The following is a 12,565-nucleotide window of genomic DNA, read 5'->3' as shown; positions in this document are numbered from 1 at the left end:
TGCATCATTTTTACACTACCTACGTATGAGCAGGTGGAAGTATGACCAGTCTGCGAAATAAGCGCACGCCCGGTGGCCTGGGCGTGTAAATTATAGCTCGGGCCTATTAAAATTGCCATATCGTACGCCCGTCGGGCCAGTAGAAAATCCGTGTATTAATATTGTTTACATTTTTAAGTGTGATAAACGTCATTATTTTGTGAGTACTTCCCGAAGATTTCCGACAGAACTTCGTTCAACTTCGCCTAAAATACGAGATATATATGCGTTCCGATTGGTCCATACATTCAATGGTCATTTTCGAGTCGTAACCCAGGCCATGTGATGAACAATTTAAACTGGTTATTTACTATTGGCATACGTCATGCTGATGTGTTTACTGCTGAAGGAAACCAATCGACGTCCGCGGCTTGCATTTCCGGAATTAACATCGTTTTACTTTGTAACCTTGTGTGTGTGTTTATTTCCAAAGTTGTAAGTCCCTACGCGCATAAGGCTGCATAATGCTTAAATACGTAGCTAAAGCGAAGCCTGGCAAGAAACTGCCCACTACTGATCGTAAGTCAAAAAATGACTATGAAAAATCACGGAAACGTGAATTTCAAGAAAAGTGGTTAAAAATCAGTGATGAAGGAGAAGCTACTTCTGTAAGACAGAGTTTAATAAGCTATGCTTAAAAACACAACATAAGAAAAAAGTCAACATGTATGCCATCTTATGATCTATGCGTTCACTTGTCAAGTAAACTTCTGGAAAATAACTATCAGGTTGCTTGTTTAACAGGATATGGTTTCTGACAAAGAGGATCTCCAGGATGGCAGTGATGATGAGATGAACGAAGAAGTTGTTTATCCCATGTTAAAGACTTATAATTAATAAAGGACATAATTAGTTAATTACCTTGACTTGTTATATTGTGTTGCAATTGTTTTTGCAATAGGCTTTACAGTTTACATACCCTGGATAAAATTTTACTTTTAATAGATTATCTGCTATTGAAAGATTAAACCCTTTAGCAGGGTGTATATTTTAACAAATTTACTTTGGGCTAGTAATTTTGCTGCCGGGCTACTTGTCTTCATCATTCAAGTAGCCCGAATGGCTAGTGGATAAAATGAACTATCGTGAAGACTGTATGACAGAGTTTTTATGGAAATAACACACACATAAACTTAACAATCATGAACAAGAGCACCGCATAACGGGTGCCACAGTGACCTTGACCTTTGACCTAGTGACCCAAAATGGGTGTGGGGTGTAGAACTCATCAAGGTGCATCTACATAATTATGAAGTTTCCAAGTTGTAGGTGAAAGCACTTAGATTTAAGAGCCAGTAAAGGTTTTGGCACTACGCCGGCGAACGGCGAGCAGGCTTAGAGACAATACCTCGGGTTTTCTCTGAAAACAGCCCTCGCTAATAAAATTGCAGTCAAAGGGGAGTTACAGTAAAAATGTAAAATTGAAATATCTTAAATGCTATGTTTTCATGGTGACTATGATGTTTGCTTATTCTCTTAAGAACTGTGTTTCTATAATTTATTAAAGCGGAACAAAAAAGCCCCTTTGCGGGGAATGTTTAAGCCTAGGGGAATTATTTGAACAAGAGGGCCATGATGGCCCTGAATCGCTCACCTGACTAACCTTGCTTCATAAACTTAAATTTTATTAGACCCATATACAATCCCAAGCCAAATTTCATTAATTAATACATTCTGACAAAATTTCATTAAGACGTGATGAAAACTGTGACCTCTTTCATCTACACAAGGTTTTACTAGAATTGGCCCGGTGACTTAATTTTTGACCCCAGATGACCCATATACGATCCAAAATCAGATATTATCAAGATAAACATTCTGACCATATTTCATTAAGATCATATGAAAACTATGACCTCTATTGTCTTCACAAAGTTTTTCTATGATTTGACCTGGTGACCTAGTTTTTGACCCCAGATGACCCTAATACAATCCCAACCCAGATTTCATCAAGATTAATATTCTGGTCAAATTTCATAAAGATTTAATGACTGTGACCTCTACTGTCTACAAAAGTTTTTTTAAATCTGACCTAGTTTTTGACCCTAGATGACCCAAATTCAATCCCAACCCAGATTTTAACAAGACAAACATTCTGACTCTATTTCATTAAGGTCTGATGAAAACTGTGACCTCTATAGTCTACACAAGGTTTTTCTATTATTTGACCTAGTGCCTAGTTGCTGACCCCAGATGACCCAAATACAATCCAAACAGGGCTCCCCTGGCCCAAAAATTTCTGCAGCCAACTTTTAAGCCAAATGGAATTTTGCGTAGCCAAATTTTAGAAACTGTAGCCAAAGTTTTAGCAAAGCATTTGTAGGGGTCAAAGTTGGATATTTTGAAAATCCTCAACTTAAAGCTGCGGGCCAGGGGGCCGCAGGGCCCTCAGTGGGTCCAGGGGACAAGGGGGCCGGAGGCCCCCGAAAGCTCCTGGATTCGACGCATTTAAAGGGTGCCTGTACCTGTTCTGGTGATTCTATTTTCTTAAAAAAAACAACATACACATATATTTGAAAATCTTCATGTATTTGATAAGGAACACACAAAAGTTAGTCAAAAGGCAATTCATTCACATGCACCCACTGTCTGGCATGGACTCGACTGCAGGTGTTGCTTTTGAAGAACCCGGTCAAACCTGTAACAGTCGTTACAAATTATTATATTTTTCACACATACTTTAAAAAGTCAATAATACATGTTTAATAAATGCAGAATCAAATGTTTGTCACCATTTATATTCACAGAATCATGCTTCCAGAAGCCTCCACATTCACCTAAGAAAATTGGGTATGGTGGCTTCTGCTCAACAGTTAAAATTGAAAATTTCAGCATGGGTTCCCCTAGTTTTTATCCCAATCGTTTTGTTTGAATGCTAAATAATTGTATCCCGGTGTGACCCAAATTCGACGATGTAATGGTTACATGAAGCAATATTTAGCAAATAATTAAAGAAATAATGAAATGTTAAATAGCACAAAATAATAATTTTAAACTCGGCTGTATTACTTTGAAATGATTCCAAGACAATAATCATCCATTTAATCGATAAAAATAGAACATCGTCGAATTTGGGTTACGGTAGGTTGCCCATATTTGTTTTACAAAAAGTAAAAAAAAACATTTCTTGCTGCTGGGCTCATATGTTGGGGACAATAAAACATTTTATTTAACTAAAAAAGACCTGTCCCAGTCAGCAAAAATGGCGTATTTGATCGTATTTTCAATTACTGTTAAAATTCTTTTCCTGCTTTATGCTTTATTCAAAGGTCAAAATATTTTAAAAGCTCACAATCAATGAATCAAACGTTATTAATAAAACAAGAGGGCCATGATGGCCCTGAATCGCTCACCTAACTCATTAAGATCAGATGAAAACTATGACCTCTATTGTCTACACAATGTTTTTCTATGATTTGACCTAGTGACCTAGTTCCTGACTCTAGATGACCCAAATACAATCCCAATCCAGATTTCATCAAGATAAACATTCTGACCACAGTTCATAAATATTGGATGAAAACTGTGACCTCTATTGTCAACACAAGGTTTTTCTATTTATTTGACCTAGATTTTTACCCCAGATGACCCAAATACAATCCCACCCAGATTTCATCAAGAATTCTGACCAAATTTCATAAAGGTTGGATGAAAACTGTGATCTCTAATGTCTACACAAGGTTTTTCTATTATTTGACCTAGTGACCTAGTTTTTGACCCCAGATGACCCAAATAAAATCCCAACCCAGATTTCATCAAGATAAACATTCTGACCAAATTTCATAAAGATTGGATGAAAACTGTGACCTCTATTGTCTACAGAAGGTTGTTCTATTATTTGACCTAGTGACCTTGTTTTTGACCCCAGATGACCCAAATACAATCCCAAACCGGATTTCATCAAGATGAACATTTTGACCAAATTTCATCAAGATTGGATGCAAACTGTGACCTCTACTGTCTACACAAACAAATTGTTGACGGACGGACGCACAGACACACGCAGGCACGCACAACGGACGCCGGACATCACACGATCACATAAGCTCACCGTGTCACTTCATGACAGGTGACCTAAAAATATGTGTCGGAGATAAACATGAACAGTTGTGGTTAAAATCCCATAGAAACAAGGGCTGTTTGTAAAACATGCATGCCCCCCTATATGGGCTATAAGTTGTAGTAGCAGCCATTGTGTGAATACGTTTTTTGTCACTGTGAATGGTGGTGGTAGTGGTGGTGTAGTAGTAGTAGTAGTAGTAGTAGTAGTAGTAGTAGTAGTAGTAGTAGTAGTAGTAATAGTAGTAGTAGTAGTAGTAGTAGTAGTAGTAGTAGTAGTAGTAGTAGTAGTAGTAGTAGAAGTAGTAGTAGAAGTAGTAGTAGTAGTAGTAGTAGTAGTAGTAGTAGTGGTAGTAGTAGTAGTAGTAGTGGTAAAAGTAGTAGAAGTAGTGGCAGTAGTAGTAGAAGTAGTAATAGTAGACGTGGTGGTGGTGGTGGTGGTGGTGGTGGTGGTGGTAGTAGTACTAGTAGTAGTAGTACTAGTAGTAGTAGTAGTAGTAGTAGTAGTAGTAGTAGTGGTAGTAGTAGTAGAAGTAGTAGTAGTAGTAGTAGTAGTAGAAGTAGTAGTAGTAGTAGTAGTAGTAGTAGTAGTAGTAGCAGTAGCAGTAGCAGTAGCAGTAGCAGTAGCAGCATTACAAGACCAATACTTAAGAATGATCAAATGGGAAAAGGTAACATAGCACCAGCAGTAAATATGGGGCTCATTTACAGGTCAGATTTGGAATCTCTGCTGTAAAATGAGATTTTGAATAAATTAAAGGGAGGCAAATCTGTATTAAAAAGAACATGCATAAACCGTAGTTGTTTCCCTTGTTTGAACCATGCTAAATCCTTACAAGTTTGGAAAGAATTGGATGAAAAATTTGGACTTTATTGCATAAACACCATTTTCTCAATTTAAGGGGAGGTAATTCTGTACTTCATGGACCAATAATGCTCATTTTTTGTAGGGTTCGTGTCCTCATTGATATAAAGACACTGTGCAAATTTGGAAAGGATCGGACAAAAAATGTGGAAGATTTTTGAAAGTTTTCACAAAATAGGCAAAAACGAATAAACATGCAAAGTTCAACGAGCTCCTGCGGCCATGTTTTTTGACGAATCAAATTTCTTTGAACAACTTTTTCAGGGGAGCCCTCAAAGGTCATCCCTGTGAAATTTTTTGAAAATCTGATGAGCGGTTTCTGACAAGAAGATTTTTTAAGGTTTTTACCATATATGGTCATGGCGGCCATCTTGGTTATGTGATCAAATTTTTTTTAACAATTCTTTTGTCCCATGACCTAGGGATGCTCCACATGAAATTTAGTTGAAAGTGGCTCAATGGTTTAGTAGAAGAAGATGTTTACAAATTGTTCACAGACGGACGGACGGACGGACGCCGGACGCTGAGTGATCACAATAGCTCACCTCGAGCTATCGCTCAGGTGAGCTAAAAAATTGGCAAATTTGCTAGATCTATCTTGCTGATTTTTGATGCAAAAAAAACTAAACAATAAACTTTAGCAACAGAAAATACGACCAAATTCGGGGTGTTAGCTTAAAAAAAATAAAAACCCTACCTGGTTGGTCTTGAGGGTTCTTATATTCTTTATGTGATTAGGGTCCTCTGCGTGGAAACGAAATGCCTTCTTCCCACAAGACTGATAATTTAGGGTTTTCTTACAAACTTCTCAAATCGCTTTTCCACAAGCTTCCACTTTTATCAACCATTTCCCTCACGCCCGTAGACTACAGCGTAGTCTTTCTCGTGTAAACATTCCCAGCGCCACTTATTTTATGCACCTTCAAGATCTTTCACCTTATATCCAACAGGCAAGTATCTCGTTGCCATTTTTGTCAACTTGAGTCTAAACACAGCTTCCCATTCGGCATTAAATATATGCAAAAAGTACTCAAATTGATTTAAATCGGCAGCAATCTTTAATCTTTAATCAGATGTAATTGTTTATTTAAGCCGCTACGATGTACAATTTGTTTTCACATCAGTAATTTGTCTCGATGACCGGTGTGTATGCCGACTGCGTATCAATTTTTCAGCTCAATAACACGGCGATGTATTGAAGCACAGTCTACAGCTTAAAGCGGTTAATATCTGGGACTGCATGTCAGGAAAAAAATCAATACCGATATTTCGTATTGTTTAATAATTAAGCAACGATTAATAACACTTATCCTTTATGGATTTTCATGAAATAAAAACCATAATAAAGAAAATTTTATTCTCTTTAATCTGATTTTTAAATTATTATAATACACTTAGTGAAAAACAATGAATTATGCTGTTAAAGGTTTTTCTATTATTTGACCTTGTGACCTAGTTTTTGACCCCAGATGACCCATATACAATTCCAACCCAGATTTCATCAAGACAAACATTCTGACCAAATTTCATAAAGATTGGATGTAAAATGTAACCTCCATTGTCTACACAAGGTTTTTCTATTATTTGACCTAGTGATCTAGTTTTTGACCCCAGATGACCCAAATACAATCCCAACCCAGATTTCTTCAAGATTAACATTCTGACCAAATTTCATACAGATTGCATGAAAAATGTGGAAGATTTTTGAAAGTTTTCACAAAATAGGCAAAAACGAATAAACATGCAAAGTTCAACAAGCTCCTGCGGCCATGTTTTTTGACGAATCAAATTTCTTTGAACAACTTTTTCAGGGGAGCCTTCAAAGGTCATCCCTGTGAAATTTTTTGAAAATCTGATGAGCGGTTTCTGACAAGAAGATTTTTTAAGGTTTTTACCATATATGGTCATGGCGGCCATCTTGGTTATGTGATCAAATTTTTTTTAACAATTCTTTTGTCCCATGACCTAGGGATGCTCCACATGAAATTTAGTTGAAATTGGCTCAATGGTTTAGTAGAAGAAGATGTTTACAAATTGTTTACAGACGGACGGACGGACGCCGGACGCTGAGTGATCACAATAGCTCACCTCGAGCTATCGCTCAGGTGAGCTAAAAAATTGGCAAATTTGCTAGATCTATCTTGCTGATTTTTGATGCAAAAAAAACTAAACAATAAACTTTAGCAACAGAAAATACGACCAAATTCGGGGTGTTAGCTTAAAAAAAATAAAAACCCTACCTGGTTGGTCTTGAGGGTTCTTATATTCTTTATGTGATTAGGGTCCTCTGCGTGGAAACGAAATGCCTTCTTCCCACAAGACTGATAATTTAGGGTTTTCTTACAAACTTCTCAAATCGCTTTTCCACAAGCTTCCACTTTTATCAACCATTTCCCTCACGCCCGTAGACTACAGCGTAGTCTTTCTCGTGTAACCATTCCCAGCGCCACTTATTTTATGCACCTTCAAGATCTTTCACCTTATATCCAACAGGCAAGTATCTCGTTGCCATTTTTGTCAACTTGAGTCTAAACACAGCTTCCCATTCGGCATTAAATATATGCAAAAAGTACTCAAATTGATTTAAATCGGCAGCAATCTTTAATCTTTAATCAGATGTAATTGTTTATTTAAGCCGCTACGATGTACAATTTGTTTTCACATCAGTAATTTGTCTCGATGACCGGTGTGTATGCCGACTGCGTATCAATTTTTCAGCTCAATAACACGGCGATGTATTGAAGCACAGTCTACAGCTTAAAGCGGTTAATATCTGGGACTGCATGTCAGGAAAAAAATCAATACCGATATTTTGCATTGTTCAATAATTAAGCAACGATTAATAACACTTATCCTTAATGGATTTTCATGAAATAAAAACCATAATAAAGAAAATTTTATTCTCTTTAATCTGATTTTTAAATTATTATAATACACTTAGTGAAAAACAATTAATTATGCTGTTAAAGGTTTTTCTATTATTTGACCTTGTGACCTAGTTTTTGACCCCAGATGACCCATATACAATTCCAACCCAGATTTCATCAAGACAAACATTCTGACCAAATTTCATAAAGATTGGATGTAAAATGTAACCTCCATTGTCTACACAAGGTTTTTCTATTATTTGACCTAGTGATCTTAGTTTTTGACCCCAGATGACCCAAATACAATCCCAACCCAGATTTCTTCAAGATTAACATTCTGACCAAATTTCATACAGATTGCATGAAAAATGTGGAAGATTTTTGAAAGTTTTCACAAAATAGGCAAAAACGAATAAACATGCAAAGTTCAACGAGCTCCTGCGGCCATGTTTTTTGACGAATCAAATTTCTTTGAACAACTTTTTCAGGGGAGCCTTCAAAGGTCATCCCTGTGAAATTTTTTGAAAATCTGATGAGCGGTTTCTGACAAGAAGATTTTTTAAGGTTTTTACCATATATGTTCATGGCGGCCATCTTGGTTATGTGATCAAATTTTTTTTAACAATTCTTTTGTCCCATGACCTAGGGATGCTCCACATGAAATTTAGTTGAAATTGGCTCAATGGTTTAGTAGAAGATGTTTACAAATTGTTTACAGACAGACAGACAGACAGACGGACGGACGGACTTCGGACGCTGAGTGATCACAATAGCTCACCCCGAGCTATCGCTCAGGTGAGCTAACAATTAATTCATTAATATTAAGAAGTACACAACATGTTACAAGCTTAATATATCACCTCTTATAGTTTTAGAAGAAGTTTGAAGTTTTCATATTTCAATCCAATTTAGCTTTGGTGACCTACATATTCCATGGACCAAAACAATTAAAACAACTTAGACAGTAATCTAAGAATTATTCCTTCAACAAAGTTTTGTTAAAATCTAAAAAAGGGGCTACTAAAATAGGAAAGCCGTCAGAAGAAAAGTTTAAGCGACTCATGCACTCACTTTTGGACCACAGACAAAATGGTATCCTTGAGGCTCCATATGACCTCTTAGTGCTCAGGTTAGATAATAATTTATCTTTTGCAATATTTTCTTCAAATTAAATGAAAAATTCCAAGTGTGTGTCCTCACCTTCAAACAATTATAAATTTAAATAAGACAACCATATACTTAACAATAAGTATGCTTACGTGTCCGGCTATGATACTCTCCTCCCTCCATTTCACACTTTCTATCGTTGTAATCAACTAAGGTGCATGTGTCTTTAGCTATATAACAGCTGTAATCCAGGCAGCAGCGATAATTCCTTTCATAATATGAATTTTCATCGCAATAACTGCTTCTGTTGTGCACAGTACAGTCCAGCTTCACTTCCTCCCAGGTTTTCCTGGCAGGATAAAGTATACAATATATTACTTTTAAAAAGCATTATCCATGCATTCAATACCAGTTATCATTGTGGGGTAACGTTCACTGACCATTGCGTAATTAAAGTGTACACAAACAGCAATTTCAGTGATTCAGATTGTAGTTCGTTGATATTCAGATTGCAGTTCACCTAAATGGGACAGATGTAGGTCTCTTGCTAGGATTTTAAAACAGGAGTCCATGGACTCCTCCCTTGGAAAAAGTAGGAGTCCAAAAGGAAGAGTAGGAAAAAGTAGGAGTCCAGTTGTATTTTTCACACATCTTCAAATTTCAGCAAAATATACAGTACAGGCACCGTGTACTTAAACAAAACGCCTGTCCGCGGTGATCACTTTTCCTGATGGGTGACATTTTGTGGGGGACGGACATGCTACTGCCCGCGGTGTTCAGCAAACACCCCAAATCGTCGCGATTGCACGCTATCGTTAACCGGAACACCCATGATCCCCGTGATGACTTTCTTCCAACATGTCTAGAACCCATGTTTCTTATCCCTAAATGTTAAATAAGCATGTGCACTATTAATTATTATGTTGGTCAGTACAAAAGGCCTATAGAAAACCGCGGACTGGGTCTTTGTTTTATTTCCCAAACAAACACCAAAAATCCAATATCCTATGTATTACGAAACACAAACTTTATATCAGCACGTGTCGTCTGTCAAAACAATGATTGTATATGTCAGCAAACATATCAAAGTAATTCTCGTATATGATATTGAAAACAGGACTTGCTTTAAACATTTACAATTACAATATTTATTTTCATAAGATTTGCTGAAAACAAATTAGAACCAAACAAACGTGTACAGACAACACAAAATAAAAATAATTATGACAAATTAAAATAAAAAACGCTTTATTTTCGAAAAAATCGCTTTAACTTTCTCCCGATTTCCAAAAAATGACTTATACATGTTGAAGGAAATCTAAATATAGATGACGCTGTTCATTGGTTGTTGTAAAAGAATATTTATGAACAGTACACGGCACTTTATGTGCAATCAGATACAGTAAGTTTGCCCCCGTCAAATTAATGTGCAAACTATAAATGCTGCATGTGCTTTCTAACACCCGATATAATGCGTCTAGCTAGCTCGGATAATGAACCTTTAGCTCCTCTAACGTTTCATTTAACAAAGTTATCTCAGGTGTAAATGAGCTTGATATTGATTGGCCCAGCTAGCATACGCGCTCCCATAACAAAAAAGTCTCAATTGCAGATCGGGTTTCGCTTTTTGTTTAAATGGTTACCCTGACAATGAAACCACATTGAAAACCAGCCCTGATTTGAATGGCGGACAATTTCAGTACATTTTAGCTGCTGGATATGTCACAATTTTCGATATTTTTATACATTTTTATTGCAAAAAAACGTGCATACCAAGGACTCTCGATTGGTTTGGGACATGACTGTGTCCTTTTTCAAATTTATGCGTACAAATACGAATAATTAAGCCTTTCCGAGAGCCCTGAGATATAGAAATGTTGAAATTTTCATAGGCAGGTTCATTCTAAAACAAACGAAAAATCTAGCATTCGTTTTAAGCTCATATATTTTTGGAAACAATTAATTATGAGCTATTGTCATCACCTTGACGTCTGCGTTGATGTCCAGTTCAGTTTTGTGTTTAGGTCCACTTTTCTCATAAAGTATCAAAGCTATTGCATTAAAACATGGTACGCTTACTTACTATCATGAGGGGACTGGGCAGGCAAAGTAAGATAACTCTGGCTTGCAATTTGACAGAATTATGTGCCCTTTTTATAGTTAGAAAATTGAAAACTTCTTAAAGTTTTGTGTTTTGGTCCACTTTACTCCCAAAGTATCAAAGCTATTGCTGTCAGACTTGGAACACTCTCAAACTGTCATAAGGGGACTGTACAGGACAAGTTGCATAACTCTCGATGTCATTTTGACGGAATTATGGCCCTTTTTTGACTTAGTAACTTTTCATATATGGTTAAATTTTGTGTTTACATCCACTTTACTTCTAAAGTATCAAGGCTTTCAAACTTCAAATACTTTCATACTATCATGAGGTTACTGTACCTGGCAAGTTGAATTTTATCTTGACCTTTGAATGACCTTGATTCTCAAGGTCAAATAATTAAATTTTGCTTAAATTGCCACGACTTTGTTATTTATGATAAGATTTGATTGATACTTTGACAAAACAACTCTTACCTGACATACTACAATAAACTTGACCCAAATCATCCCCCATGCCCCCCCCTCCCCTCAGAATCACCCCCCCAAAAGTTTTTTTTTTTTTTTTTTTTTTGAAAGATCATCTTATAAATGACCACACACTCACCCCTCTGACCCCCCCCCCAATTATATTTTTTTAGAAACATGGTTAAAAAACAAAAATATTTATTTTGATTATTTTGTTTTTGAAAGACCGTCCAACTATCTCACTAAAGAATCCCCCCCCCCCAAATTTGTAACATATATTTTTTTGCGTTTTTATTTTTTATTTTTGAAATATAATGCAATAAATTACTACACCCCCACATATACACAGCCCTATCCACCCCACCCCTCGATCTTTTTTTATCGAAGTATTGCGATTAGTCCCTTCACCTTATAAAAGAAAAATAGATGAGCGGTCTGCACCCGTAAGGCGGTGCTCTTGTTAAACAGATATTGTAAGAAACCTAAGGTCCACTTTTTAAAACAAATATTGTAACTATGGTTCGCTTGCGAACAACTAATGTTAGTGCCCAAAATTTCAAGTTAATTCTCTCTTAACTACGATGAACCTGCAGCATCTGCCGCATCCACGTGAGAAAGAGTTGTATAATTCATGCAAGAGGTTTAAGTTCATCAACTATATTTATTAACAAATGAAAACATAATGGGAATATCGTGTTTTATAGAATATATTTTAACGGAGCATATATAGAGCTTTGTCAATGTATGTGTTAATAAACACCTAAAAATAACTATTATTAGCCTCTGTGACCTTGACCCAGTGACCTCAAACCTAATCAAAGGTTAGAGGTCCATGCAAGGTACCTACATGCCAAATATGAAAGCGATTGGTTAAGTATTGAAGGGGCTATGAGAAACGGTAGCAAAAGAATGACGGAGCCATCTATTATTAGCCTCAGTGACCTTGACCCCAGTGACCTCAAACCTCATCAAACGGTAGAGGTCCAATCAAGGTACCTTCCGTAAAAATGCAATCATAAGTCGAGATTATTTTCCTCCAAAAATTGATTAAAATTATAGT

General features: G+C 36.5%; 2 protein-coding genes across 3 annotated transcripts in view; both read right to left on the bottom strand.

The window, feature by feature from the left end:
* Positions 1-12,565, bottom strand: part of LOC127861598 (speract receptor-like) — a 767,747-nt gene that overhangs the window by 100,310 nt on the left and 654,872 nt on the right. The gene's annotated exons all lie outside the window — the stretch shown is intronic.
* The window catches only part of LOC127861597 (atrial natriuretic peptide receptor 1-like), a 228,288-nt gene that overhangs the window by 100,310 nt on the left and 115,413 nt on the right, over positions 1-12,565 (bottom strand). The window contains exon 4 of the mRNA XM_052400227.1: positions 9,090-9,286. Coding sequence (XP_052256187.1) covers positions 9,090-9,286 — 197 coding nt within the window. The remainder of the gene's footprint in view (positions 1-9,089; positions 9,287-12,565) is intronic.

The sequence above is a fragment of the Dreissena polymorpha genome, chromosome 16 (assembly GCF_020536995.1).
Source record: "Dreissena polymorpha isolate Duluth1 chromosome 16, UMN_Dpol_1.0, whole genome shotgun sequence".
NCBI classification, from domain to species: Eukaryota; Metazoa; Mollusca; class Bivalvia; order Myida; family Dreissenidae; genus Dreissena; species Dreissena polymorpha.
Note: the sequence above shows the minus strand (reverse complement) of the source record. Positions and strands in the feature narration are given on the sequence as shown.